The following is a 27,028-nucleotide window of genomic DNA, read 5'->3' on the forward strand; positions in this document are numbered from 1 at the left end:
CCTGCTGCCAGCTTTAAGCAATACCGTCCCTCAGCACTTTCAGTGCTTTGATTCATGGAAGCAATGGTGACGACGCAAAACGACGGGAATGGAACAGTCATACGCGCAGACTAAAAACACATTTAAGTAATTTATTATGTTTAAGTAAACAGAGAAGATACCAACAAGTTTTTGTATCCAAATTGTTCCACTGCCTAGATATCAGTAGGTGATTATAAATGGGCTATTAAGGTTAAACCAAAAATGGATACTCTACCTGATTTCAACTATGAGGACGCATTTAAACTTGTGGAAAGACCAACATTAGTGAAAGTTGACCTCGATAGGGTGCTGCAGAATGTGAACGTTGTTCGTGAACATCTCTCTTCAGGGACAGGTATGGATACTAACTGTACAGTAAATCTTACATAGAACTATGTATATTCGTAATTAGCGATAAAAGTATAAAGTGCATTACGTCTTTTTATATGTTTTTTATAGTTTCATTGACCGTCACCTTGTGACCTCATGTGTGATTGTATCGGTTATATACCGCCAGCTATATATATTCCATTCCTCGAGAGGTAGCGCCATTTGATATTTCAAATAATGCAAGTTCTGCGAAAGTGTTTGTGTGCCTAAGTATCTCCAGGCAACTGCATGTTCAAGGATGTTCTTTCATATTCTAAAAGTGCATGTTTGTGTTCTTTAATATTCTCATATTACCTGAAATGTCTCAGGCAAGAGGGGAACGGTGTTGGAGACCTTCTCATTTTTTGTATATATCAATTATATTTGATATAAAATCACGATTCCTCACCGATACTGCCGTCGGTGCAATGTTACAAAAATAGTTCGAAACATACAATATCAAACATAGTCATATGATTAATTGGTTGGACGAGGGCCAGTTGATATACATCAAGATGCATTTCAACAATGCTTTATTATTTAAAACAATTAATTGAGCGGATTCTTTTGTAAATATAACCCGTTCTAGCGCCACACAATATTCGTAAGCATTAATATCAAAAATCAAATACAAATATCCCAAGTTTAAAATGAATATGAATCCCCATATAAGTTAAATACTAGCATGGCAATAGAATAGGTTTGCCATGAGAAAATTCAATATTCAACAATTAACAGTTTTTAATAAAGTATAAACATATAACCTAAACATGGAATAAATACCAGTACAGTAGCGGTTTAGAGAAATCACATTACATTACAATACAATGTATACAATTGTATCAAAGAATATGTATCATCTCTGACCGATAGTGACCCAAATACTATACATGTATATGAATAATGTTAAAGGGCTCCCTTGCTGATTACATGATCAGAATATATAATGAAGTCGATTTTGAGACATTAACAATGTGCCGATTCCACCGTCCCAATGGCATCCATTATTAAAAATATGAGATTTATTTTGTATCAAATACTCAGTATTAGTTTGGTCCTTGACGTATATTTATCTTGGTCATATATTTCAATTATATTCGTTCTGTTCTGCTTGCCAGAGATTATCGCGGTAGTGAAGTGCAACGCCTACGGGCATGGTTTTCTCCACGTGGCCAGATTCCTCGAGCAGTACGCCAAAGTCACGTGTTTTGCCGTCGCCACGGTAACTGAGGGGAAAGAGCTGCGTGAGGGCGGCATCAGGAGTGACATCATCGTACTGGGTAGGTATTGCTTAGCATTTGTTGGCGCCGCACTGAAGTGCGCGCCTATTATGAAATGGGAATTTATTTTAGTTAGTGGTAGGAGCGGTTTTTAAGTTGATTGACAGTTGGGTTTTACTGTTATTTTATAATGATTAAAAAATGCAAATGGATGGCGATTGCATGGGTATTAAAAGTGCTATTTATGGTTGAATAGATTGTCTTCAATTTACCTTCAAAACATTATATCGGAAGAACGACAAATAAGTTTAATAACTGTTCCCGATTCGTTTACGTTTTCCGATTGGTTACCTGTAATATCATGTGCCGGAAATGTAAACATTCGGAGGAGTTCAGAATGAAATGTAAAATGTGTGGACCGGTAATTATGTGAATGGGAATAATTATGTTTTATGTTGTTTTGTTATGTTTACTGCATTAATAAACCATGAGGTGAGCTGTTTTCTTTAATTTAATCGATATTGGAATTAATTGTTCACCTAACTTTATTTGTTAATGTGTTGAAGGTGACATTAGTAAAATTGTATTACGATTGCTCCCGAGTTGTTTTATTTTTAGAAGACTACACATATCCGGATGTTGCTATTTTTAGAACCAGAAGGTATTTCCCCGCTATTCATAGGTCAATAATGGAATTTCTACATCGTCGATTAATAGTTGGAAACACGGTGAAGTTTTCTCATGAATATACGTTTAAAATAAGTAAACACTAAAAGTGCACACTGACAGTTGATTACGATACATCTAACAATTTGAGTCATTACAGTAAAACATGGCTTATAAGTGAATTATACGGTCGGCCCTTAATTATGATCGGACCTGCTTCGAGGCCATCACAATTATTAATGTCGTTCAGATTGTCGTGATAATGGTTTTTTGATTTATTTTACTTTTTATGTTATAAAAGGAATGGCAATATTACTATATTATAAGTATTTTTCAGGAGTCTATCATGAAATATTTTAATGCAACGTTCATAAAAAACGTTGAAGCTGCCGTCTATCACAGATTATTTAGCATGTCGAATAGGCTGTTGAGCAAACAGATTATATGCTTAAAAGTAACATGATTATGAAACTGTTGTCCGCATCTTTAAGCTGTATATTATGTACGTCGTTAGTGTCTATCAAAGAAATATTTTAATTGATATTTATGTATGCCATTCAAAAATAACCCCATCATATACCATTTCTTTGATAGACACTTGAAGGTACATATTAACAAAATCAATTGATACATTTTATATGTATATTAGTTTTTGCATCATATATATTCTTTGATAAGATAAAGAAAAGTAAATTAATCTAAAAGAGTCTATCAGAAAGAAATTGAATTGGCTTCAATTGCCAATCAATAATTTTTGCTCACAGTCTGGAGTCTATCACAGATTGTTCATTGGCACATTGAAGTTTTAAATGAATATGTTCAATGAACAATTGCAATAATCAACTGTTAACACTAGCGGATCCAGGGGGCCTGGGGGCACACCCGGCACATGCCCCACCCCTAAAATTATCAAAGTTTGCTTTCTATTCCAAAGGAGTGGAAATTAATAAACTACACCTTTCAAATGCCATCATGTACAGGCGAAGTGAACTCATAAAAACAACAAATTCAAACAGCACATTTTCCTTTAATTACGTCCTCTTGATGTTTCTTCATCCTTAAATAAACAACACTTTCCTTGTCTTCCAATAATTTATGATACTGATAAAAATGTATCGATGATCATCCATGTGATATTTGTTGAAAACAAGAAAAGCATACATGCCATAAAACCGAGAAAAAAGTTCTTTTCTCCAGTCTTGTAGCAGAACGCAATCCTTGAACATGTGTAAGATATGCCATGAAGTCAATATCACAAATACTTGTAGGCCACCGATGTGTTATGTCCACTTTTATGTGAAGTATTTTCTTTCCGATATCTCCACAAATTGCTTTCAACGTGCGGACCCTGGGTGGGGGGTACCCTTAGGTATGCCCTTTCTAACGTCTATTCCTGAATCCTCCCCTGCTTTTAAGATAAACTTTCATAACCAGTATCACTTATTACCTTATTATCAATATATATCTTGAAGCCATTTGATGGCAGATAAACAATGGCTAAATTTACATGTAATGTTCATTTCTAATTTGTATTTTTTATTGATATGATTATTCCTAGTATGGAAGATTCATTTTATAATAGAAAATATATATATATATATATATATATATATTGTATATATATATATATATATATATATATATATATATATATATATATATATATATATATATATATATATATATATTTAGGATAGACAATTAAGAAAACACTTCTATGATAGACAATATTTTTTTATGTAAATGATACACAAGAAAAAATATTCTTATGATTAACATTAAAACTTGAATAAGTAAATGATATGTCTGTGATAGAATCTGGACACTCAATAAACTAATGTTTTAAGAGATATAAAAACCAATGACAATTATGAATAAATTTTTTTTATATTAAATCAACCTTTAATTTTTATGAAATATGTTTCACGATAGACAATAAGAAATGTTTTCTTGAAAGACAGTTAAGAAAAACTTTTTCATGATAGACTGTTATAAAATCTTCTGAATTGTTTATGATAGATAATAGTAGGTAAAATAAGAAATATACTTCATACTAACTAATTTTATGAGATATATTTCACGATAGACAATAAGAATTATTTTCTTGAGAGACAGTTAAGAAAAAAATAATTCATGATAGACTGTTACAAAACTACTGTATTGTTCATGATAGATAATAAAGAGTCAATTAAACAAAATTATATTTTATACTTTAAACTTTAAAATGTTCATGATAGACAATAGAAGATATATTTCATGATAGGCAATAAGATGTATATTTCATGACAGACAACAAAAAGTATATTTCATGATACAGTAGACAATAAGAAATGTTTTTCATGATAGACAATATAAAAATATTTTTCATGATACATGAAGACACTAACAAATATATTTCATGATAGACAATATTCATGATAGACAATAACAAATAAATTTCATTATAGACAATAATAAATATTTTCTTGATAGACAATTAAGAAAATCTTTTTTTCGTGATAAAACTGTAATAAAAATACTGTATTGTTCATGATAGATGATAGTATATAAAATAAGAAATATATTCTATTATTTAACTTTAAATTTTTAAGAAATATATTTCATGATAGACTTTAAAAATATTTTCATGATAGACAGTTAATTTTTTTTTTCATGATAGACTGTTATAAAACTACTGTGCGTATTGCTTATGGTATATGATAGTAAATAAAATAAGAAATATATTGTTTTACTTCAACTTTACGATTTAAGATAATAATAATTCATGATAGACAATAAATTAGAATCAAGTGCTTCGCGTAAACTTTCCTGGTATGGTGGCTGCATTGAACGAACGATTTACGGTAGTCGGACCACTTTTCAGTTATATTGATAATTGTGATAGACAGTACAGGTCGTATCATAATTTGAGATAGACAATAGCTTCGACGGAATTATACGCGAAAGAGAAGATTTTCTGTCAAAAAACATATGTCAACAATCAGCATGGAACTGGGATATTCGTATCAAAGAGCTATTCATGTAAGTATCCTTGAGTAGTTGTGTACGTTTATGTGTTCAAAAAAAAATGTTTTTTAATTTATCTTTGGAATTCTTTAATCATTTTTATTTACTAAATGTTAAGACAGCGTTTTAATATTTCTACATGTACTATAAATATACATGTTACATACTTTACATCTACTTATAATGCACCAGTCAATTGTAACCACGCCCCCCCCCCCCCCCAGGTCCGAGGAACAGCTGGGACTTTGACTTTCGGTCCAGCCAACCCCGGGTAAAATCCTCGTCCTGCGGGAACGAACTGATGGTCAAATCCTCGCCATATGCCCCCGTACCCCAGGGAGCCTAGGTAAGGCATATTCCCTGCTATTATTTGCTCAAAGACAAAACCACCGCATTCACCCGGCACTGCGAGGCCACCTGAAAGGTAAAAACACAGCCCATTTCCACGGCTATCCCCGACATATCCCCAGACCTGGCGGGCCGTGGTAACAATTGACTGGTGCATTATGTACATGTTACATATTTTTAAATGTACTTATGTACATCATTTATGTAAATGATATGAGTATGTAATCTTTTATTTGATTGTTTTATCTTAGAAAAATATTAGACTTAAAAATACCCATTATTTGTTTACAAACTGCATATTTTCAAAATAAAAGATGTACATGGTTTCGGGCTGGAAGCCACGACAGCTTGGACACAAGCGACATTCATTTGCTTGGTGTAGGTCTAGTTGAACGCCATACTGTGGTGAATCATTATCAACCATATGCACAGTTACAACTAAACATTTGTGCCTACCAACCCTTACTCTTGGCTAAAACGGATATTAGTGCAGAATGTATAATTAATACATGTCCATTTGTATTTTACGGTTGTAGTTTCTGTTGGTTGATAATCAGAAGTCTAATTTCTTTCAGGCAGGAAAATGACTGAATATTACTATTATATGAAGAATTCCAGCCTGCATTAAATACTTTGTTGGATCATTGAGACAGATTTGACATCCATGTCTATCCACAAGGCAGTCACATCTGATAGAGATAATGTGAGTAGTTCATATTATAAAACATATTTGAGTTGGTGTTTGTTGTTTTATAAACTCACTGTATTCAATAATCCAGTGGTGGTGGTGGTGGTGATGGTGGTGGTGGTGATGATGATGAATTTTATTGATAAATTTAGTAGTTTTCTTTATATTATATACATGTATGTATCAGCTTATTGTTGTTGTTTTTAAATAATGTTGAGAAATATTAAACTGTTTATATTTTATTTTGTATATGTATGGCAGTATTATTATCTATACAAATTAGTTAGAAAGTACTTTTTTTCTTTTACAGCACTAAACATTCTAGATGGGTAAAAAACCTGAAGGGGCATGAAAACCAAATCAGCATTGACTCAGCATTGAGTAATTATCATCTGTGCACACACTACAAGTACAAACGCATGGGAACAAACCAAACTTCAAATGTTGAAGAGTGAAGAATTATTGTGAAAAATTCTAAATGTTAGAATACCATTGACTAAATAAAACAAATAGACATCGATTACCAACAGAGACTGTTTACATGTTATAATATTAAAAAGACATTAGTTGAGAACTTTCACTCTGACATTTTTGGAGGGGCATTACCGCCTTCTTAGTGTTCTTGTTTCTTTACATATTTTAATTTAAAAGTACATTCATTGTTTTTAAATCTGAATTCTGAGTTATTATCATAAGTAAAATTCATTTATTTGAATGATTACATTTTATGAATAAGTCCAATTAAGCTTTATCAATTTTTACAAGAAAAAGGTTGATTTTTAAGCATTTTATTAGTTATAAAAATGTATAGTTACATTTTCTTCAAAACTGAACGGTAAACTATCATAAATTGTCTTTTAAATTGTTCATTAGACATCATAGAAAATATTTAAAATGATTTCAGCAGGTTGTCTTATTATTAACTATTTTTTATGAATTCATAAAACTGCTATATATTTTCAAACATCGAAAAACTGCTCTGTTCCGTAGACTCACAAGATCAATCAAAATGATTTTTTTCCATGTGTATCAATAATATGTTCGGTTGAACTTAATTTTTCTGTTAACTGAAGTTTATTTTACCAGAAACTGTTGTGTTTATTTCATAATCTCTGATAATGTGAAAAAAATCAAATATAGACAAAATATTTTTAATTCACTGTAAAAAATCTTGGATAAAAGTCCCATAGTGTACCATGATAATAACTTTGTTGTCGGTAAAAGCTTTATAAAAGTGTGTATTACTTATACCTTAATTCAGTTTAAATAAGTATGGCATTTGGCATTTAAGGATTTGTGTTTTTATATAGATTTCCTGTTATATTGAGCTTTGTCCATTTTTTTTTGTTGTTTTGTATTATGTACAATTATTACTTCTATTTCCTAACTTTTGTCTCATTTGTCAAATTGAATTGTTACACATTTAAGTGAAAAAAAACACACACTTTTTTTAAAGATGCACTCTTACTCCCAAATAAGACTTATCACAATTAACATTATTGTATTATTGTTTTGATTCATTTTAAAATGGGTTGATAGATGTCGACAACAATGTTTCTAATGAAGGATCTTGAGTTCAATTTGCGAATAAAAATGAACATAAAACATGGTATTTCAGCCTTGTGATACTATAGTAGACCACAGTAAATATTTTAGCAATCACCAATCATTTAATATTTGTCATGCTTTCTGCTATTATAAACAGGGTCACAAGCTTGTTATCAGTAAACAATATTTCAGTAAATGCATTATTTAGTAAGTAGTTATTGTTTTATTTTATTTATTTTATTTGATGTGTGTTATAAATACAATTATTTGTATTGATTTCAAATAAGAGTTTCACTTTAAAGATGCTCATTTAAAGATAATGAACAGACACACAAAAACTAGACACATTTGATACTAATTATATGAATGATTATTGTTTAGGTGACCTCTGATTTATTTTGGAGATATTCATAAATGGGTGTTATTCTTTATTGTCTTCAGTTTCTTATACATTTAAGGATTTTTATAATTGCTTTTCTGGTATATATTACAATGTAATTTAATGCAAATGAAAACACACTTTAAACTAGACACATTTGATACTAATTATATGAATGATTATTGTTTACATGTACTCTGATTTGTTATGAAGATATTCATAAAAGGGTGTTCTTCATGTTATTATACATTTTGGACTTGATTTAGTATTGCTTTTCTGGTATATATTCATTTAATGCACAAAAACATTATTTTAAGTGTTCAGTATCACTTTCACACATTGTTTACTATTAATTTTTTTTGCATATATTTGGCCTATTTATGCTTATATGTGCATTGTTGTATTTCAAAACCTTTGTGAAAATTAGAAACAGTATTATTTCTTTCATACATAGTCTGATACATATTCAGTTTGAATGCGTTATTTTTATCATATTTGAAAAAATTGCCATTGTCCAATAAGACACATGCTGTTTTTGTGTTAATATCAACTAAAAACATCCATTTTCAACTCATCTTTACTATGTAAATGAAGAAGTTAACATTATAACTCCATTGACCAGATTTTTATGCAATTTTACATTACATTGTAGTATTATTAAACAGCTAAACACAAGGCATGTTATGTTATAAATGCATTTCATCTAGTAAACAATGTTCACTTTTTATATAACAGTTTAATAATTATGTTCTATTTATGTTTGCAACTTTCAGACAAAATGATAATGATAAAAAATTGTTAAATTGTTATTTCATATCACTTCTTCCCTTCAAGTTGTCATTCCAGCATGGTGACGTTTCCCCCTCCCCCTATATGATTAGAATTGCAGTGTACATGAACAATAACTCTATTTCAGCGTATTGCAAGTTATTCCCTTTGTATCTTTTCCTGTCCGGAGCATCACTAGAAAACTACTTTTTTGGGAATTTCATTAAACATCATTCAATGGTATTTAGCAAAACGAGAGGAAGTGCAGTGAATAATGACTAAAGCTGTTTTTAAGCTAATTACATAATTATTGTCCTTTGTCGCTTTTTCTTGACCAGAGCATTATTTTAAAAACTACTTATGGTATTGAAATAGAACTTGGTATATGGGTAGGTGGCAATGACAAAAAGTACATTGCACAAGCACCCTAATTCTGTCGTGTTCATTAATGTACCCCACCCCTAATGAAATGTTCAACTTGAAACTCTTCAATTTCAATGCTTTTGCCTATGTTGTCAAGCAGAATACTACAAATATTTTGAGAATTGCATCAATGGTCTTTCTTGTTAACTATTCGAATAACAGCACACGTATACAGTGGTATACCTACGTCATTTAACGAATGTGGGCGAGGGAGGTCCCTGAATTGACGAAATACGTAATACGTCAGTAACCCAACGGTTCGCTATAGTATAATGATTTTGTACGAGAAAACATGTTCAATGGATGAATTACATAACATAAATAAGAGTCGTGAAATTCATTTTCAGGTAATATAACGGGGTATGAAATTCCAACATTGATCCAACACAGGCTTATAACGTGTATCTCAGACATAGTCACCCTGGAGATATGGAACCAGCAGCGTGAGGTAAGGTGCGAGCAAAGTCAATCAGCCTTACTCTTATTTGAATGCTCGGTCATCGTTTGAATTAATTTGTTTTCATTTCACAATAGATTCAAACAAAGCAAAACCACTAAAATGTAATCAAATTGTGCTCTCGAACGTACGGATAAAATATACATGGTGGAGTTGATACTTTCTTACTGCTGTAATGATGGAATAATACGAATAAAGCAGAGTACTTCATAACGGCAGCTGTTGCTTAAAGTTATAAGCTGTTATGTTGATAAAAAGAGTATGTCTTGCTGCAAAATAGTTAGAAATGGTATCGTACAAAAGTCATTTGGTAAGAAAATCGCTGAAATTTTGAGGAAACTGTGGGAAATCGTTGGACTATTTTACACATCGATATTTATATTTAGCCGTTGCATGCGCATGGCTACAAGAACTTCTTTTGGGCAGGTTTTCAGATGGGGGTTTTAACATCAAAAAACCATTTTGAAGTGTAAGTTTTGATGTCAAACCATCGTTCTGTCAGCGTGGATAATTAATTTACATTTACGCGGTTAAAATATTTTGTTAACAAATGAGTTTGTTAACATCTTTATACACCAGTCAATTGTAACCACAGCCCCAAGGTCAGGGGGTATACCGGGGATAGCCGGGGAAATGGGCCGTGTTTTTACCTTCCAGGTGGCCCCGCAGTGCCGGGTAATTGCGGTGGTTTTGTCTTTGCGCCCAAAATAGCTGGGAAAGTTCCTTACCTATGGTCCCTGGGGTGCGGGGGCATTGTGCCGGGATTTTACCATCAGTTCGTCCCCGCTGGGCGGGGATTTTACCCGGGGTTGGCTGGACCGAAAGTCAAAGTCCCCGCTATTCCCCGGACCCTGGGGGGGCGTGGTTACAATTGACTGGTGCATTACAAACCGCTAGCTTTATAGCGACGAGAGGGATCATTCTATTTTATAAATCCTGACGCCCGGTGAGTATTCGCTTTTAAACATTATTTGTAGACGGACACAATAGGAAATGATTTCTCTGGAAGGTCACTTAAAGGATTAATACATTTGTTAATTACAAAATGTTAAGGTACACGATAAGCTTGCTTTACCATTTAGTATATCCCGGAAGACATATGTGAATTGTGTATAACAAATCATTACAGAACAATGTTGTTGCAAATGGCGCATTAGACTCCAATGATGTGTCCGCGAGGTTAGCAAATCTACCAGCACCGAGCGAGTCACCACCTGTCATCATTCAAGTGGACACGGGGATGGCCGTCAGTGGCTGTCACGTGGATCAGCTGGCTGGTATTATGGAGGTATTGGTCGAGGAGTTATATGCAAATGAACGAGCTTTTTTTACTTGCATTATAGTACTAGGCAACGCTCTTTTAGTTGAATTTTAATAAATTTCAGTATACAGCTAAATTGCATGGACCTTTACACCCTTTATCCAGCAATTTCACCCCAATATGTAGTACTACGGTAATCATTTCTATTTTGGTAGTTTTGCAAAGGCAATTGTATACGGGTCCATAGCCTGATGACCCACTTTGTGGATTCATGGGAAGACCTGGACCTGACAAACCGCCAGCTACAATCGTTTCTACGTGTCACAAAACCTTACAGGTACTTTCAAAATAATCCATTATTGACTTGACCTGAGACCCCCGTTCGACCCATTCTGACTTTACCTACGAGCGGGGACCCCTGTTCGACCCATTCTGACTTGACCTACCATCGGGGCCCCCCGTTCGACTCATTCTGGCTTGACCTACGAGCGGGGACCACCATTTGACCCGTTCTGACTTGACCTATCATCGGGGACCCACGTTCGACTCATTTTGGCCTGACCTACGAGCGGGAACCCCTGTTCGACCCATTCTGACTTGACAAACCTTCGGGAGACCACGTTCGACTCATTTTGGCTTGACCTACGAGCGGGAATCCTCGTTCGACCCATTCTGAGTTGACCTACCATCGGGGACCTCCGTTAATCCCATTCTGGCTTGACTCTATATCGGGGATCCCGTTGGAACCATTCTGGCTTGACCTACGATCGGGGACCCCCGTTCGACCCCTGGTTTGCCCTAAAACGGGGACCCCCGTTCGACTCATTCTGGCTTGACCTTCCATCGAGGATCCTCGTTCGACCCATTTTGGCGTGATCCTATATCGGGGACCCCGTTCGACTGATTCTAGCTTGACCTACGTTCGGGGACCCCCGTTCGACTAATTCTGGCTTGACCCTATATCAGAGACCCTCGTTCGACTCATTCTGGCATGACCCTATATCGGGGACCCCGGTTGTACTCATTCTGGTTTGACTCTATATCGGGGTACCCCGTACGACTTACTCTGGCTTGATCCTATATCGGGAACCCCCGTTCGACTCATTCTGGCATGACCTTATATCGGGGACCCCATTTCGACTCATTCTGGCTCGACCCTATATCGGGGTCCCCCGTTCGACTCATTCTGGTTTGACCCTATATCGGGGACCTCATTTTGACTCATTCTGACTTGACCCTTTATCGGTGACCCCCGTTCGACTCATTCTGGTTTGACCCTATATCGGGGACCTCATTTTGACTCATTCTGGCTTGACCCTATATCGGGGACCCCCGTTCGACTCATTCTGTCTTGACCCTATATCGGAGACCCCCTTTCGTCTCATTCTGGCTTGACCCTTTATCGGAGACCCCCGTTCGACTAATTCTGTCTTGACCCTACATCGGGGACCACCGTTCGACTCATTTTGTCTTGACCCTATATCGGGGACCCCCGTTCGACCCATTCTGGCTTGACCCTATATCGGAGACCCCCGTTCGTCTCTTTCTGGCTTGACCCTATATCGAGGACCCCCGTTCGTCTCTTTCTAGCTTGACCCTATATCGGAGACCCCGTTCGACTCATTTTGTCTTGACCCTATATCGGGGACCCCCGTTCGTCTCATTTTGTCCTGACCCTATATCGGAGACCCCCGTTCGACTCATTTTGTCTTGACCCTATATCGGGGACCCCCGTTCGACTCCTTTTGTCTTGAACCTATATCGGAGACCCCCGTTCGACTCATTCTGGCTTGACTCTGTATCGGAGACCCCCGTTCGACTCATTTTGTCTTGACCCTATATCGGGGACCCCCGTTCGTCTCATTTTGTCTTGACCCTATATCGGAGACCCCCGTTCGTCTCATTTTGTCTTGACCCTATATCGGAGACCCCCGTTCGACTCATTTTGTCTTGACCCTATATCGGGGACCCCCGTTCGTCTCATTTTGTCTTGACCCTATATCGGAGACCCCCGTTCGACTCATTTTGTCTTGACCCTATATCGGGGACCCCCGTTCGTCTCATTCTGGCTTGACCCTATATCGGAGACCCCCGTTCGTCTCATTCTGGCTTGACCCTATATCGGAGACCCCCGTTCGACTCATTCTGTCTTGACCCTATATCGGGGACCTCATTTTGACTCATTCTGGTTTGACCCTATATCGGGGACCCCCGTTCGACCCATTCTGTCTTGACCCTATATCGGAGACCCCCGTTCGACTTATTCTGGCTTGACCCTATATCGGAGACCCCCGTTCGACCCATTATGGCTTGCTATATCGAGGACCCCCGTTCGTCTCTTTCTGGCTTGACCCTATATCGAGGACCCCCGTTCGACCCATTCTGTCTTGACCCTATATCGGAGACCCCCGTTCGACTCATTTTGTCTTGACCCTATATCGGGGACCCCCGTTCGTCTCATTCTGGCTTGCCCCTATATCGGAGACCCCCGTTCGACCCATTCTGGCTTGCTATATCGGGGACCCCCGTTCGTCTTATTCTGGCTTGCCCCTATATCGGAGACCCCCGTCCGACTCATTCTGGCTAGCTATATCGGGGACCTACGTTCGACTCATTCTGGCTTGACTCTATATCGTGAACCCCCGTTCGATCCATTCTGGCTTGACCCTATATCGGGGACCCCCGTCAGACCCATTCTGGCTTGCTATATCGGGGACCTCTGTTCGACTCTTTCTGGCAGGACCCTATATCGGGGACCCCCGTTCGACTCATTACGTTAATCTACATTTAATGATGATCAAAGTTCCTCATGCCGAACGCTTTATGTATCCGTAATTTACAAGTCAGCTAAGTATAAAATTTAAAACCCAATTATATATGAGTATTTTGCTATTTTGTAAAAGTACGCTTTCCGATGGTGCAGTTTGGATGTTATTTTCAGTCATATTGGCGTATGTTTATCTTTCAGCAAAATTGTTTCTAATACGTCTCAGTGTAATTTTGCATTCCTCGACACAAGTCTTGCTATATTTCAAGGGACATTGGTGTTCGCGTGCACGCAGCAAACACGTGCGCTGTTTTCCGCGGGGTGGGGACGGACCTGGACTACGTGCGTGTCGGCGTGGCCATATATGGACTTCCGATAGGTAGGAACAACGGCTACGTAGCAAACATTACAAACCTCTCGACTAAAAAATACAACAAGAGTAAATGGCCGTACAGCCGGGAAAAAAATAGTTTATGTTATCATTGTATACAGCGCTTTAGTCCAGCTTACTTTTTATTATTGTATGAATATAATGAGAATCGGCTGTTGTTAACACTTTTCTGTCAATATGTTACCCATTAAAAACTATATGATTTTATTTCCTGGTCACCAGTTCATTGTTATGTTTTGTTATGTTTGTTATTCGTGACGGGAAATAGCTGATTGAGCCAATGTTGCTTGTTTTCATAGATCCGACTTTAAATAAAATTTCTTGTTCCACCGTTTTGTACCTTGTGGCACTTAAACAGAACGTCTTTCCGTGAAATTGGCAGGGTTTAATAATTCTTGTTCCCTGATTTTTAACAGACTCAAGCATTGCAAGTGTGGATGAAAGCAAGACAGCGGGGCTACAACCGGCGCTCAGTTTGCACTGCCGGGCCGTCCGTGTTCTGCAACTAGACAGGGACCAGGCCGTTGGATACAACCGCGGATATGTGTAAAGACTAATGTGATGCGTCTATGAATCTGTTGATAGCCAATGAAAGTAACAACAATAAAAATAAGACCGTTGCTACAGTTTCCAAATGGACTTATTCAAACCTTGAATAATCGTGACATTTTACCGCTCAAAATCGCATAAGTAATTTCGAATAAAGTTGCAACATATATGGCCTGACAATTCAATGAATTAACATTACACATCAACAAAACGCATACTGTCGCCGTTTGGGTAAATGAAGGTCTGCCCGCTCCCACAACTTGCATGGCTTTACCCCACTGTCTTGTCATCTCGACTCAAATTGAATTTAAATGACATCATTTAAATGAGATGACATAGAAGGGACTTCAATCCTCAGTCAAATTCAGATATTAGAGTATTTGAAAAAATTGACCTCTTGGCTCTTTAACGCTCTCGGTTTCCGGTACTGTGTACACCTTTTTCCAAGTACTAGCCCTTCAGTGCCGAGCGCCAGAAGCTACTGATACCATTTGTAACGTCTTTCGGTATGATGCGGGCGGACTCATTACCCCGAAATCATACATACATGAATGGGGGCGGGGGGGGGGGGAGGGGGGCGGACTCATTACCCCGAAAGCATACATACATGAACCGTTTGCATTCGCTTTACTTCTACCGACCAGTTAAAGCGTGCAAATCTTTAAAAAGATAAAACTGACTGCACGAAGCCACCTTTGAGGTGCTTCACATACACTTCTGCGACCAGTATCTGCTTGTTTAATCTGATAGACCAGAAGGTTTGCAAACAGTAGCATATTTTATTTTATCAGAAATAGATTAGTGTCCAAATCAAGTTTTGATAAAGCGAGTAGAATACACGACATGTTCATTCCTTTTCAGATGTCAGGAGAACGGCGAACGTGTGGCAGTGCTACAGCTGGGCTACGGGGACGGGTTCTCCAGGTCCATGACAGGCGGCAGCGTCTTCACAGTGGACAGTAGGGACATGATAGCGACTCGTATAAGTTTAATTAAGAACTGTTCATTTCATGAAAATACATTTCATACATATACCACTGTAAGGATTGAGGAGATAGCTAAAAGTTAATAATGTCGCCTCTCTCCTTTAGCTTTTCATTATTATGTAATGATATCAATACATATAGTATTCCTTTTAAGAACGTCTCATATTATATTAAGATTTTAAATTAAAATAATGGTTTGTTGTAGAGACCGAATGCAAAATAGTAGGACGTGTTTCTATGGATGCTGTTTTGGTGAAAGTGCCGGAAAGTGCAGATGACGCGCGCCTTTTCTGCGTGCTGTCGGACGACTATGATCCACGGACGTCTGCCGCCGCCCTCGCTGCCCTAGTTGGTACGTCTACGAGTGAGGTGTGCGTCCGTTTGAACACTCGGCTGCCCAGAGTTTACATCAGCCGGGGGAAAATACAAGCATTCGTCAAATAGAATTTACACATACCACTTTAACATAAATAACTGTATTTCATATTGAGATATTCATTGTCACTGTTATTATTATTATTATTATTATTATTATTATTATTATTATTATTATTTAAATATTGTTACAATTATTATTATTTTTATTTTTTTCATTATAACTATTATTATTATTATCATCATCATCATCATCATCATCATCATCATCATCATCAACAACAACAACATCACCGCCATCATCATCAGCAGCAGCAGCAGCAGCAGTAGCATCATCATCATCATCATCATCATCATCATCGTCGTCATCATCACCATTATTTTATGCTCATATTTACTGGTAGAGATACTTTCAATCGTTATGTATCTATCTATAACCCCTGACGTATCTTTACCTTTAAATTGTTTGTTATTTACAGAAATATAAATTGGGTTGATTTAATGTATAATTTGTTTACAATGGTAAAGCTTTTACCCATTTAGCACAATGTCTTGTGGCCGTGAATGTAGAGCGCTGGATTTTAATCATCGATTATAACGGTTGTGAGTGCCGAAATTAAGTGTTTTTGTTTCCATTTTTTTTAAATTTCCTACTCTTAATACATAAATGGAGACATCGTAAAGTCTTGCAAGCTTAACAGTTAGATTTCATCAAACATATTAGATCAATTGTAGTAAAAGTCATAAGTACTAAGATGTCGCGACCGAAGAACGTGCGTTATTTTAAAAATAATATTATTTAATCATTTATTAGAAAAAACAAAGTGAAATATATTGCTTTATAAATGGATGACCATGGACAAATAAACATAAAAAATTAAAATAGACAGAAACAAATATTTTGAATCAAATAATTTGTTAAGAACTTAATTGAACTTATGAAAAGCATAGAAAAGACCACAAACATTAACAATACAAATGTTACCCTCAACGGATGCGAACTCGCAACCGTACGAATCACAGCCCTAAACATCACCTACTGCACTATATACCCCACCAATAACAAGATATATGTTATACGGTAACACCGAGAAGATAGCTCTCAAATGACGCACGTAATATATTAAGGAATCTAAACGTGGACTTGTCCAAAAGAACACAGCACACGGGTCAAAATAGGACTATCATAACACATATTTCTGTCAATCTGTTAATTTCTGCTGTGGTTTTATGAGTTTTTGTTTTATTTGACGTACTGCAAACCATCCATTTACGCCGTTTATCTTTTTAAAAGATATCTCACGCTACTTTGTATGTTTGTATATAGTGAGCGGAGACCATTTTTTATAAATGGTCACCATAACCATAATATAACCATTAATCACCATCAAAAATACTTCCAAGAAACTAATATTATATTTAATAAACAATCAGGGTTAAGGGAAAACCATTCCGGTATTACCGCACTGACTAGTTAAATAGATGCGTGGATTAGAGATGTAGACAGTGGCACACTCATTGGAACTGTTTTTTTTTCTTGATCGCAGTAAAGCATTTTATTTAGTGGACCATGCAATCCTTTTGGACAAATTGAAACTGTACCATTTTTCGATTAACGCACTGGCGTTCTTTTCGTCATACTTAAGTAACAGAAAACAGTTGGTAAAAGTCGGAGATACACAATCTGAATTACTCACTGTTATTTCTGGTGTACCTCAAGGGGCCATATTGGGTCCTTTATTATTTAAATTATATATCAATGATATTGCTACATGCAATGATAAGATGAATTTAGATTTCTCTGCAGATGATTCTGCATTGCATGAGGCGGGTACTAGTCTCTTAGAAATTGAACATAACCTTCAAATTAATCTAAATTGCATAGGAAAATGGTGCAAGGTAAATATATAGTATGTTATTGCATACAATTAAATCAAAATGCATGGTCGTTGGAACATCATTTAAAACGAAACGAGCATCCGACTTGTTTCTGTTAAAAAACGGAACTTCATTAGAAAATGTAAATGCCAAAAACCTACTTGGTATTTAAATTGATAATAATCTCAAGTGACATTCACAGACAGAATTTGTCTGTTAAGTAAACTAAAAAAAAAACTAATAAAAAAGTTATCTATTTTCTGACTGATTAGATGAAATATATGTTCTATAACTCATATATACCTGTTATTCGAAAACTGTTGTCATATGTGGGGCAAAGGCAATGGTTCAAATGTAAATAAAATAAACATTCTACAAAGAAGTTTGGCAAAAATAATATAACAGATAGATGTAACTATCATACTGCCGTACTTGTATATAAACCCATACATGATATGGTACCAACATACATGTCAGATCTTTTAACATTTTCAAATGATGAATACTATACTCTTAGATCAGTTTCAAAAAAGGACCTCATTTGCAATATGTTGCCTAGAACAATTCTCAAGGACTCTTTTTCGTATAACAGTTTACACGTATGGAATGAAATACCTATAGGAGTAAGAAATGTACATAAATTGGTAACGCTCAATTTTTAAGTATAAAGCTTTCTTTTTGAATAAACATTTAAACATTCAAGTAAAGACTTGAATTCCGACTGAATCTATTTAAGCAATTTGTATAAACGTTATATTCATTATTATCTTTCTCACTTATTGTATATTACATTGGGTGTTTGTCGGTAAGGGCTTGAAATTTGGTTGAAATGATACATGTGTTTACCACGGTGTATTATTCATTACTGATTCATATGATGATTTAAGTATATCCTTTTTTGCTATTTAAATGATAGTATGCATGTGCGAATTCTATACATGTGTTTAAAATAATTAACATGTCTAATTATGCATTAATGCTTTATATGACTATATGTTTTTCGTATTAGATGATATTTGAATAATAGTATGTATACATGTGTGAATTGTGTAAAGATGTCATTATGTTTTGTTTAAGAAGGCCATATTAGAATATGATGTTTTATAGTTGACACTGTAATTATGTCATAATGTGTTACCTTCTTAAAATAAAGATGTTATTATTGTTATTATTATTATTATTATTATTATTATTATTATTATTATTATTATTATTATTATAAAGTTCATCTACTGGTCATTACCTGTATCGCTACCAAGTTTCAATACAGTAAGAGTAAGAGTTGGGCCATTAGTGGATACCGCTATTTATAAAAAGTCACCAAAATCTTGACCTTTGACATATTGCCCTTAAATCAATAGGGGTAAATGACTGGTCATTCAAATAAATTCCTTTTAATTCTTAAGATCAATCGCTTTGTATATATATGTAGAGCCGACTTTTAGTAGGTCACCATGACATTGACTTTTAAGCTGTCTTAACAAAAAGGGTTAAGAAAATAATGAAATTAACAATGTTCATACAAAGTTTGTATATATTGTCTTCAGAACCATGCCCTTTAACCTAATGAACTCCAATAATAGACAATCAGACATAATTATACCACGGGAAGTGTGTCCCGCATATAACTCGTGCTCTCATCTCAAATGTCAAGATCACACTTGGAGGTCAATGTTCCACAATATGTATTTCATAGTAATATTTGAATCTCAGCCATAGCAATACATTTGTCTCAGCCACAATTTATTAAACGTCAATGGAATTTAATCGAACCGTACAAAGTTGTAGAACACCATGGGAAGGTGTGTTTTGCATCAAATGCGTTCTCTTGGAAGGTAAAGGTCACACATGGCCAATGCGCCACAATATTTATTTCATAGCATTACCTTTTGTCTCAGTCATAACATTCGAACTATCAATGTGAATTTGAACATCTTTCATCTTAGTAAAGGTCAGCAGATTAATGACCTTTGACATAATGACCACAAAATTAAAATGGTACAACTACTTACCATGAAGAATGTGCAATTTTTGAAGAATCTACTCCAGGTACTTCATAAGTGATTACTAAGAAACGACGACGACGCCTGTGAAAGTTATTCCCAGGTTTCGACCACGCTTCACAGGCGACAAATACAGACCCGCATTAGTTCCATATATTCAACGCCACGAAGACGAACATCAACCAGATATACGGCCTCCTGTATACAATAGGCCAGCTTTCAAATTATTAATAGATCACTTTGCAACTGATATTCGTTAAATATAATTTTATGCCGACATGAAATATTTAATGGATCTGCGGGTTGAACTGAATCACCCCTAGCTAAACCTGCGGGTTGAACCGTTTACATCTAAAGCGTGGCTTATCAGCGTTCCGCGCCGTGACCAGTGGTCACATGGTGTGTGCGTGGATTCGTTAAAAACTGAGAATTATTCTTAATAAAGGCTATAAACACGTCCGGATTTGTCCGAAGTGAACTCTTTTTATTGAAATGGCATGATCCCTTATTATCCACTTATTGTAAACATACTGTAGTAAGCATTGGACACATACTGTGTTGTGTGAAAAAAAATCAGTATACATTTTGCTTTAAAACTTGATTTCTTTCAGTACGTGTGTAATATCGTAACGCATACACTACAACAAATTTATCACCGGTATCGTGCATTTGGCTGTATAGTAATCGTATACGTTAAAATAGAGCAGGCATATAAAACAAAACAACTTTCTAACGAGAGCGACTGTTACTGTTAGCTATATGTAAAACAAAACAGTTAGCTAACCTGAGCGACGTGCGCCTTGACAGGGTTAGTACCACCCGCCGTACCCGTTATCGACCGTGTTCGACGAATCTCGAAATAGAGCTGTATATGATTTGTTTCGTTATCGTTTTTGAGATGTACGTTTATTCTTATTTTAGAACCGTAGGTTTGGACGGGGGGGGGGGGGGGTAGTTTCGAGAGGGGTTGATATCAACTCCCCTCTGATGCTACGTGGCGCTACAGCCGTGTATTTTCACATTGTAATTCTTTGCCTCGTTAATAAGCCATAGTTTTTAGACTTCAATACATAAACACTCAACACTATGCAGGATAATGGGAAACAAATTTATCTTTATAATATATAAAGATGGCCATTTAAATGATATCTACGTCACATGGTTTTGAACATACATATGCATTTTCGAAAAACATCATACATTATACATAACAACGGCGTATTTGCTAGGTTGTGAAAATACTTGTGTTGTTGTGTACAGTAAGAAGCATTTGCAGCTGTAGATATGTAGGAAGTAGCGGAGGTTCACTACCAAGTTGAGATGTACTTCAATTAGGCCATAGTTCAGTTACTGGGTAAAGAAGTAATCTTAAGTACATCGAATGTTATATCTCTCTCTCTCTATATATATATTATCAACAGGACTTACAGTGTTTAATCAGTGTCAACTAAGATAATAAAGGGAGACAGTAAAATAGTGTAATCATTTACCGTACTCCCATATTTTATCCGACTTGTTATAACCAAACAACATGATTATGTTATAAATATCGTTCAACTTCCGTGACAATTTACCGTTAAACTTCGTTGGAATCAATGCTAGTGTATACATTCTAGTAGTCGATGGAAATATCGTCGAAAATTTTCAGAATATAAAAGAAGAAATTTGTCTGCTGAATAAACAGACGGAGCTCGTGTAAATAAACGCAATTTTCATGAACATATATTTGGACCTAGCCATTTACTAGCCGTTTACAAGTAGCAAACTGGTATTGTTCAAGAAGTGCTCACTTTTGCAGTGTCAGCAATGAGTGTACATTCCATGTGTCTCGTCTTTTTAAATATTTTCCTGTGTGGATTTCTTCATGTTGAGTCCAGCAACAAAGTGTTGGTGATTTCCATGGACGGATTTCGTTGGGATTACATTCAGAAAGCAAACACTCCAAATTTCGACGATTTTGCCGCCAAGGGAACCAGGGCAAAGTACATCAACAACACGTTTATCACGAAAACGTTCCCATGCCACTACTCTATCGCAACAGGTACGCTACTGGCGTCGCATTATGGAATGAGAATGTGTTTATGTACATTGTCTGATGCCATGTTTTATTGTTAAAATCGAACGTGCACACTATTAACTTTATTTGTTTATTTTGTTGCTTTAAGGGACGCATTCACATGGTATGGGGTCAGATATAAAACAAATCTTGTGAAATGTGAACAAAATTCGTGTTTCAATTCTTAAACATTATTACAAGTTCAAATAAGAGCTTTACTGTTTTGGTTTCTGATGATTTGCCTTAATTGACACTCGTACACACAATGAGTGAACAATGTTGTCATAAAAAAGAAAGCGTAAAGTTTCAATACATATAATATAAATCAGTTCATAAAACATGAGCATTTTTTTTGGGTTAAAACAGTTACAACTTGGGACTGATTTATACAAAGGCAGTGATGAAAAAATGAGAAAGATAATGCGCAGCCACCTAGAGGAAAATAGTTGTTGTTTTTTAAAGTAAAGGTAAAAATAACATTGAAAAATACAAGCTTAAAAGAAAATATCTTATGGCTGAGGGTATTTTTTGTGGATATTTTATTCAGATATACCAGCATAACAATGTACATATATAGATATAAGAGATCACTGCTATTAAAACAATATATTTTCGAAATGGTTAACATGTTATATTTAAGGTATTTTTTCTCTTGTTGCTATTGTTTCCTCTATGTTTAGAAGTTAGACGATATTGGACAAACATGGTACATCTTGGTATATTCCCTTCACAGTTTGATTCAACAGTTTTTTGCTAAAATAATAAGAAAATTCAGATCATAGCTATATTCATACATTTCTTTGTTTGCCAATAACTCACAAAGCGTTATAGATTTGTATGAGTAATCTCTTAAGCAAACTCCGGTCAATGTGTTAGATAAGGCTCCGTATTCACCCCAAAACGTTTGTGTAATATCACATTTAAGCATGTGGATGTTTTAATCAATGTTCATCACAAACAAGTCACATAGGATGGACACGACAGTAGTGTATGTATATAGCTCGGCATCAAACATTTAACTTCCCTATTTCTACTTTCCGGTTTTACATTGTTCAATAGAGTAATTGTAGACTAGTTCCTTTAAAAATAATTTCAAATCTACCACAGGCTTGCGTAATAAAGTCATATACTTAAGTAAACTAGGTTCAATGTCATGGGTCATATGTTAAAGAACTCAAATAGAAATATTACAGCGCTGCATGTATGCAGGAAATGCTTTGTAAAGAAAGCAGAGAAGCTACCATATGATGGAGCCATCCACATCACTGTACATATACTTACAACTTAATTAAAATACGACTACAGTAATTAAACTACATATAACCCCGAGTATATACTTATTGCTATGAGTATAATGTCCGGTTTTAGCACTGACCCCCATACTCCACATTACAGGCCTGTTTGAGGAGAGTCACGGCATCATCGCCAACAGCATGTATGACCCCGTCACCCAGAAACACTTCACTATGTCCAGCAAGGAGTCATTCTGGTGGGACGGTGGGGAACCGCTTTGGGCCACCGTGCAAAGGTCTGACCTTAGGAGCGCTGTGTACTACTGGCCGGGCAGCGAGGCGGAGATCAGGGGCCTCAGGCCGAACATCTACTTTCCGTACAACGAGTCTGTGAACTTTTATTCTCGCGTTGACACTGTGGTGCAGTGGTTGGCTAACGACTCGTACAACATCGACTTCGCAATGCTGTACTTCCACGAGCCGGACCACACGGGTCATATGTACGGCCCGGACTCGACGGAAGTTTTGACTAAAGTGGAAGAGATGGACGCCATACTAGGATACATAGTCGAAAGTTTCACGAACGCAAGTCTATGGGCAAACGTTAACGTATTAGTCACCAGCGATCACGGGATGACTGAGATAAGCCACGATAAAACCATCGACCTCCTGGCGTACGTAGACAATGCCGCCATGGAGCAGGTGCCATCCATGGGGCCGGTGGCCAACATCAGGGTGGCTGACGGTATGTTGGAGGAAGTGATAGCGAACCTTTCGTCGGCACCGCATCTGAAGGTCTATCGACGGGAAGAAGTTCCGGAATTTTGGTACTATAAAAACAACGAACGTATTCTGGATATTGTGGCCGTGGCGGACGAGCATTGGAGCATTATAATGGTGTGGCGACTAGAAAGATTTGTCAGTTGTAAACTTCTAAAAAAATAATTGCGATAAAATTAAATTTCTATGGAGATTTATCCAGCTTCATAATCCTTATGAATCTGTTGTTTATTCAATGACGACTTCTGCTGAGTCGATCATTGTCGTTCAAAAACACACATGCAATCGTAACGAGACGATAACAAATTAGACAAGCGCGCAAAATCTTACTATCTCTTCAAACTGTTAAATGTTTTTATTAAAACACTATTTGTATATTTAAAATATACGGTGATTTTTTTTAGAATGCGAGTGCGTACACGTACAACGGCAAGGGAGGTCACGGCTATGACAACAGGTTGATGTCCATGAAGCCCATCTTCTACGCTCGGGGCCCAGACATCCGGTCAGGGTACGAGACTCGGCCATTCAACTCGGTGGACATTTACCCGACGGTGTGTCGTCTGCTCGGGGCGCGACCAGCCCCAAACAACGGAACCATTGAACACACGAGCGACTTTGTAACCCTTCCAGTGTCTCAGGCCGCTTCTGTTAGATCTCAAACAGTGCTGTCGGTTTCTCTCATATATGTTTCCATGGCTATATTTTGTGTGCAGGAAGTGCTAAGGATATGAAAAGGAATTCCTAGAATGAGAACTGTGCAAGTTTAGTGAAATGTTTTTCTTTTGAACTCCAGCAGGGTTTACCTTTTATTCAGATATGTATTATTTTGTCGTTTAATGCAGTTTTATTTTATTATCATATGGAAACAACACTCATTTATCTATAAATAAATACATTGTACTAGCTATCGGTTCTGGTTAAATTAAGTCGCATTGGACCTTAAGCGTATGTGTAAGCTTACACTGTTACGGACACATTTAACCGTTTTCCTCGCGATTAATATTGTAATATAAAATCTCCTCGGTGTTGACATTTGGAATGCCGACAGGTTGATGTCCATGAAGCCCATCTTCTACGCTCGGGGCCCAGACATCCGGTCAGGGTACGAGACTCGGCCATTCAACTCGGTGGACATTTACCCGACGGTGTGTCGTCTGCTCGGGGCGCGACCAGCCCCAAACAACGGAACCATTGAACACACGAGCGACTTTGTAACCCTTCCAGTGTCTCAGGCCGCTTCTGTTAGATCTCAAACAGTGCTGTCGGTTTCTCTCATATATGTTTCCATGGCTATATTTTGTGTGCAGGAAGTGCTAAGGATATGAAAAGGAATTCCTAGAATGAGAACTGTGCAAGTTTAGTGAAATGTTTTTCTTTTGAACTCCAGCAGGGTTTACCTTTTATTCAGATATGTATTATTTTGTCGTTTAATGCAGTTTTATTTTATTATCATATGGAAACAACACTCATTTATCTATAAATAAATACATTGTACTAGCTATCGGTTCTGGTTAAATTAAGTCGCATTGGACCTTAAGCGTATGTGTAAGCTTACACTGTTACGGACACATTTAACCGTTTTCCTCGCGATTAATATTGTAATATAAAATCTCCTCGGTGTTGACATTTGGAATGCCGGCACCATTATTGTATCTCATAATGGTTAATTTTCATACCAATTCTTCCTACATGTTCATCCATTCACAATCTATCTCTTGGGGGTTTGTGTTGAAGTAATCATTAACCAAATATCTTCTAAAGATATGCTTCTTAACAGTTATCGAAATTTACCGAAATTCCCAAAGTTGTTTATTGAGGACTGTCATTTTTGCGGAATTGTTTATTTTGGAAAATGCATAGTGAAAACATGAATGTTGTTTCCAGTTTTTATTGCCATATGATAATTACTTATCATAAGTCTTTGTTGAATGCAAATATGTATTTTATTAATTACTTGCTACACTGTAACTGCCATGTCATTGCACTATATATTTGTAATATCCGCGCGTTCCAAATTTGAAATTTTATGTAAAATATGTGTTTAATGAGAAATTATTTAATGTTTAATGGCACTAAAATAGTTATATGACCATGATAGGTAACGGTTACTGCCCTTTGTTAACAATTGTATGTTTAACCCGATTTTATGCATTATATAACTGGTTATTTGCTCAACCCAAGTATTGTCTTTTTGAAATAGTAATTCCTCGACTAAGCCCATCGGCTAATAATTTCGGATGTTTATCTTTGTCAGAATCCTCAATTCCTTTTTACCTAGCGGTCTGTCGGGTATATATCCGCCGCATTTTCCGAATTTGCAATTCTGATCAAATCTCTTTTGATAACTTCCGATCAGAAACACGCACCTCTCTCTCCCTCCCTCCCTCTCTCTCTCTCTCTACTTCTTGATGTTTTCATTTTCACCACATTCTTAGTACTCAAAAGCGGGATTGTGCAACTTTATCAAAAATATAGAGCGCTTACGTTCAACCAGTCTCTTTTTTTTTATAAGACACGTATTTTAAATGTTGTTTAATGTTTAGTACAGAAGTGGAACTTTCATCCCATGCCTGGTGTTGGGGTCATGAAACACTAGAAATCAATGCTATTTTGCGTGACAATCGGTCGATTTATTATAGAATATATATTATATAGGGAAAATGTTGACGTAGTTTATAACCTAGTTATGATTTAAACCTTTTTAACAAAGCTTGTGATATCTTTAAGTATAACAGATAAAACAATACCCGGCGTATGACGTAATTAAAGTTATTAATGAAATAAAGTCAAAAGTTTTAATACCAAATCAATAGGTCGCACTAAGCTTACCGGAACAATCTGATACTGGGCTTGA

The 27,028-nt window shown here is 36.2% G+C and overlaps 2 protein-coding genes across 2 annotated transcripts; both read left to right on the top strand.

Moving 5' to 3' along the window:
* The first annotated feature begins 89 nt into the window (after positions 1–89).
* LOC128222010 (alanine racemase-like) lies at positions 90–19,197 on the top strand. The gene is made up of 9 exons (XM_052930746.1): positions 90–376; positions 1,509–1,670; positions 9,784–9,884; positions 11,023–11,181; positions 11,370–11,491; positions 14,191–14,300; positions 14,729–14,858; positions 15,723–15,820; positions 16,053–19,197. Exons 1-9 carry the CDS (start codon positions 244–246, stop codon positions 16,289–16,291), a joined length of 1,254 nt encoding a protein of 417 aa, XP_052786706.1. The 5' UTR covers positions 90–243; the 3' UTR covers positions 16,292–19,197.
* Positions 19,198–21,463: 2,266 nt separating this feature from the next.
* On the top strand, positions 21,464–26,349 carry LOC128216968 (bis(5'-adenosyl)-triphosphatase ENPP4-like). Its single transcript, XM_052923736.1, has 3 exons — positions 21,464–22,144; positions 23,555–24,288; positions 24,576–26,349. The coding sequence occupies exons 1-3, from the start codon at positions 21,910–21,912 to the stop codon at positions 24,903–24,905; spliced, it is 1,299 nt and encodes a 432-aa protein (XP_052779696.1). The 5' UTR covers positions 21,464–21,909; the 3' UTR covers positions 24,906–26,349.
* Positions 26,350–27,028: the final 679 nt, after the last annotated feature.

This window comes from Mya arenaria, chromosome 2 (assembly GCF_026914265.1).
Source record: "Mya arenaria isolate MELC-2E11 chromosome 2, ASM2691426v1".
In the NCBI taxonomy this organism is placed as follows: Eukaryota; Metazoa; Mollusca; class Bivalvia; order Myida; family Myidae; genus Mya; species Mya arenaria.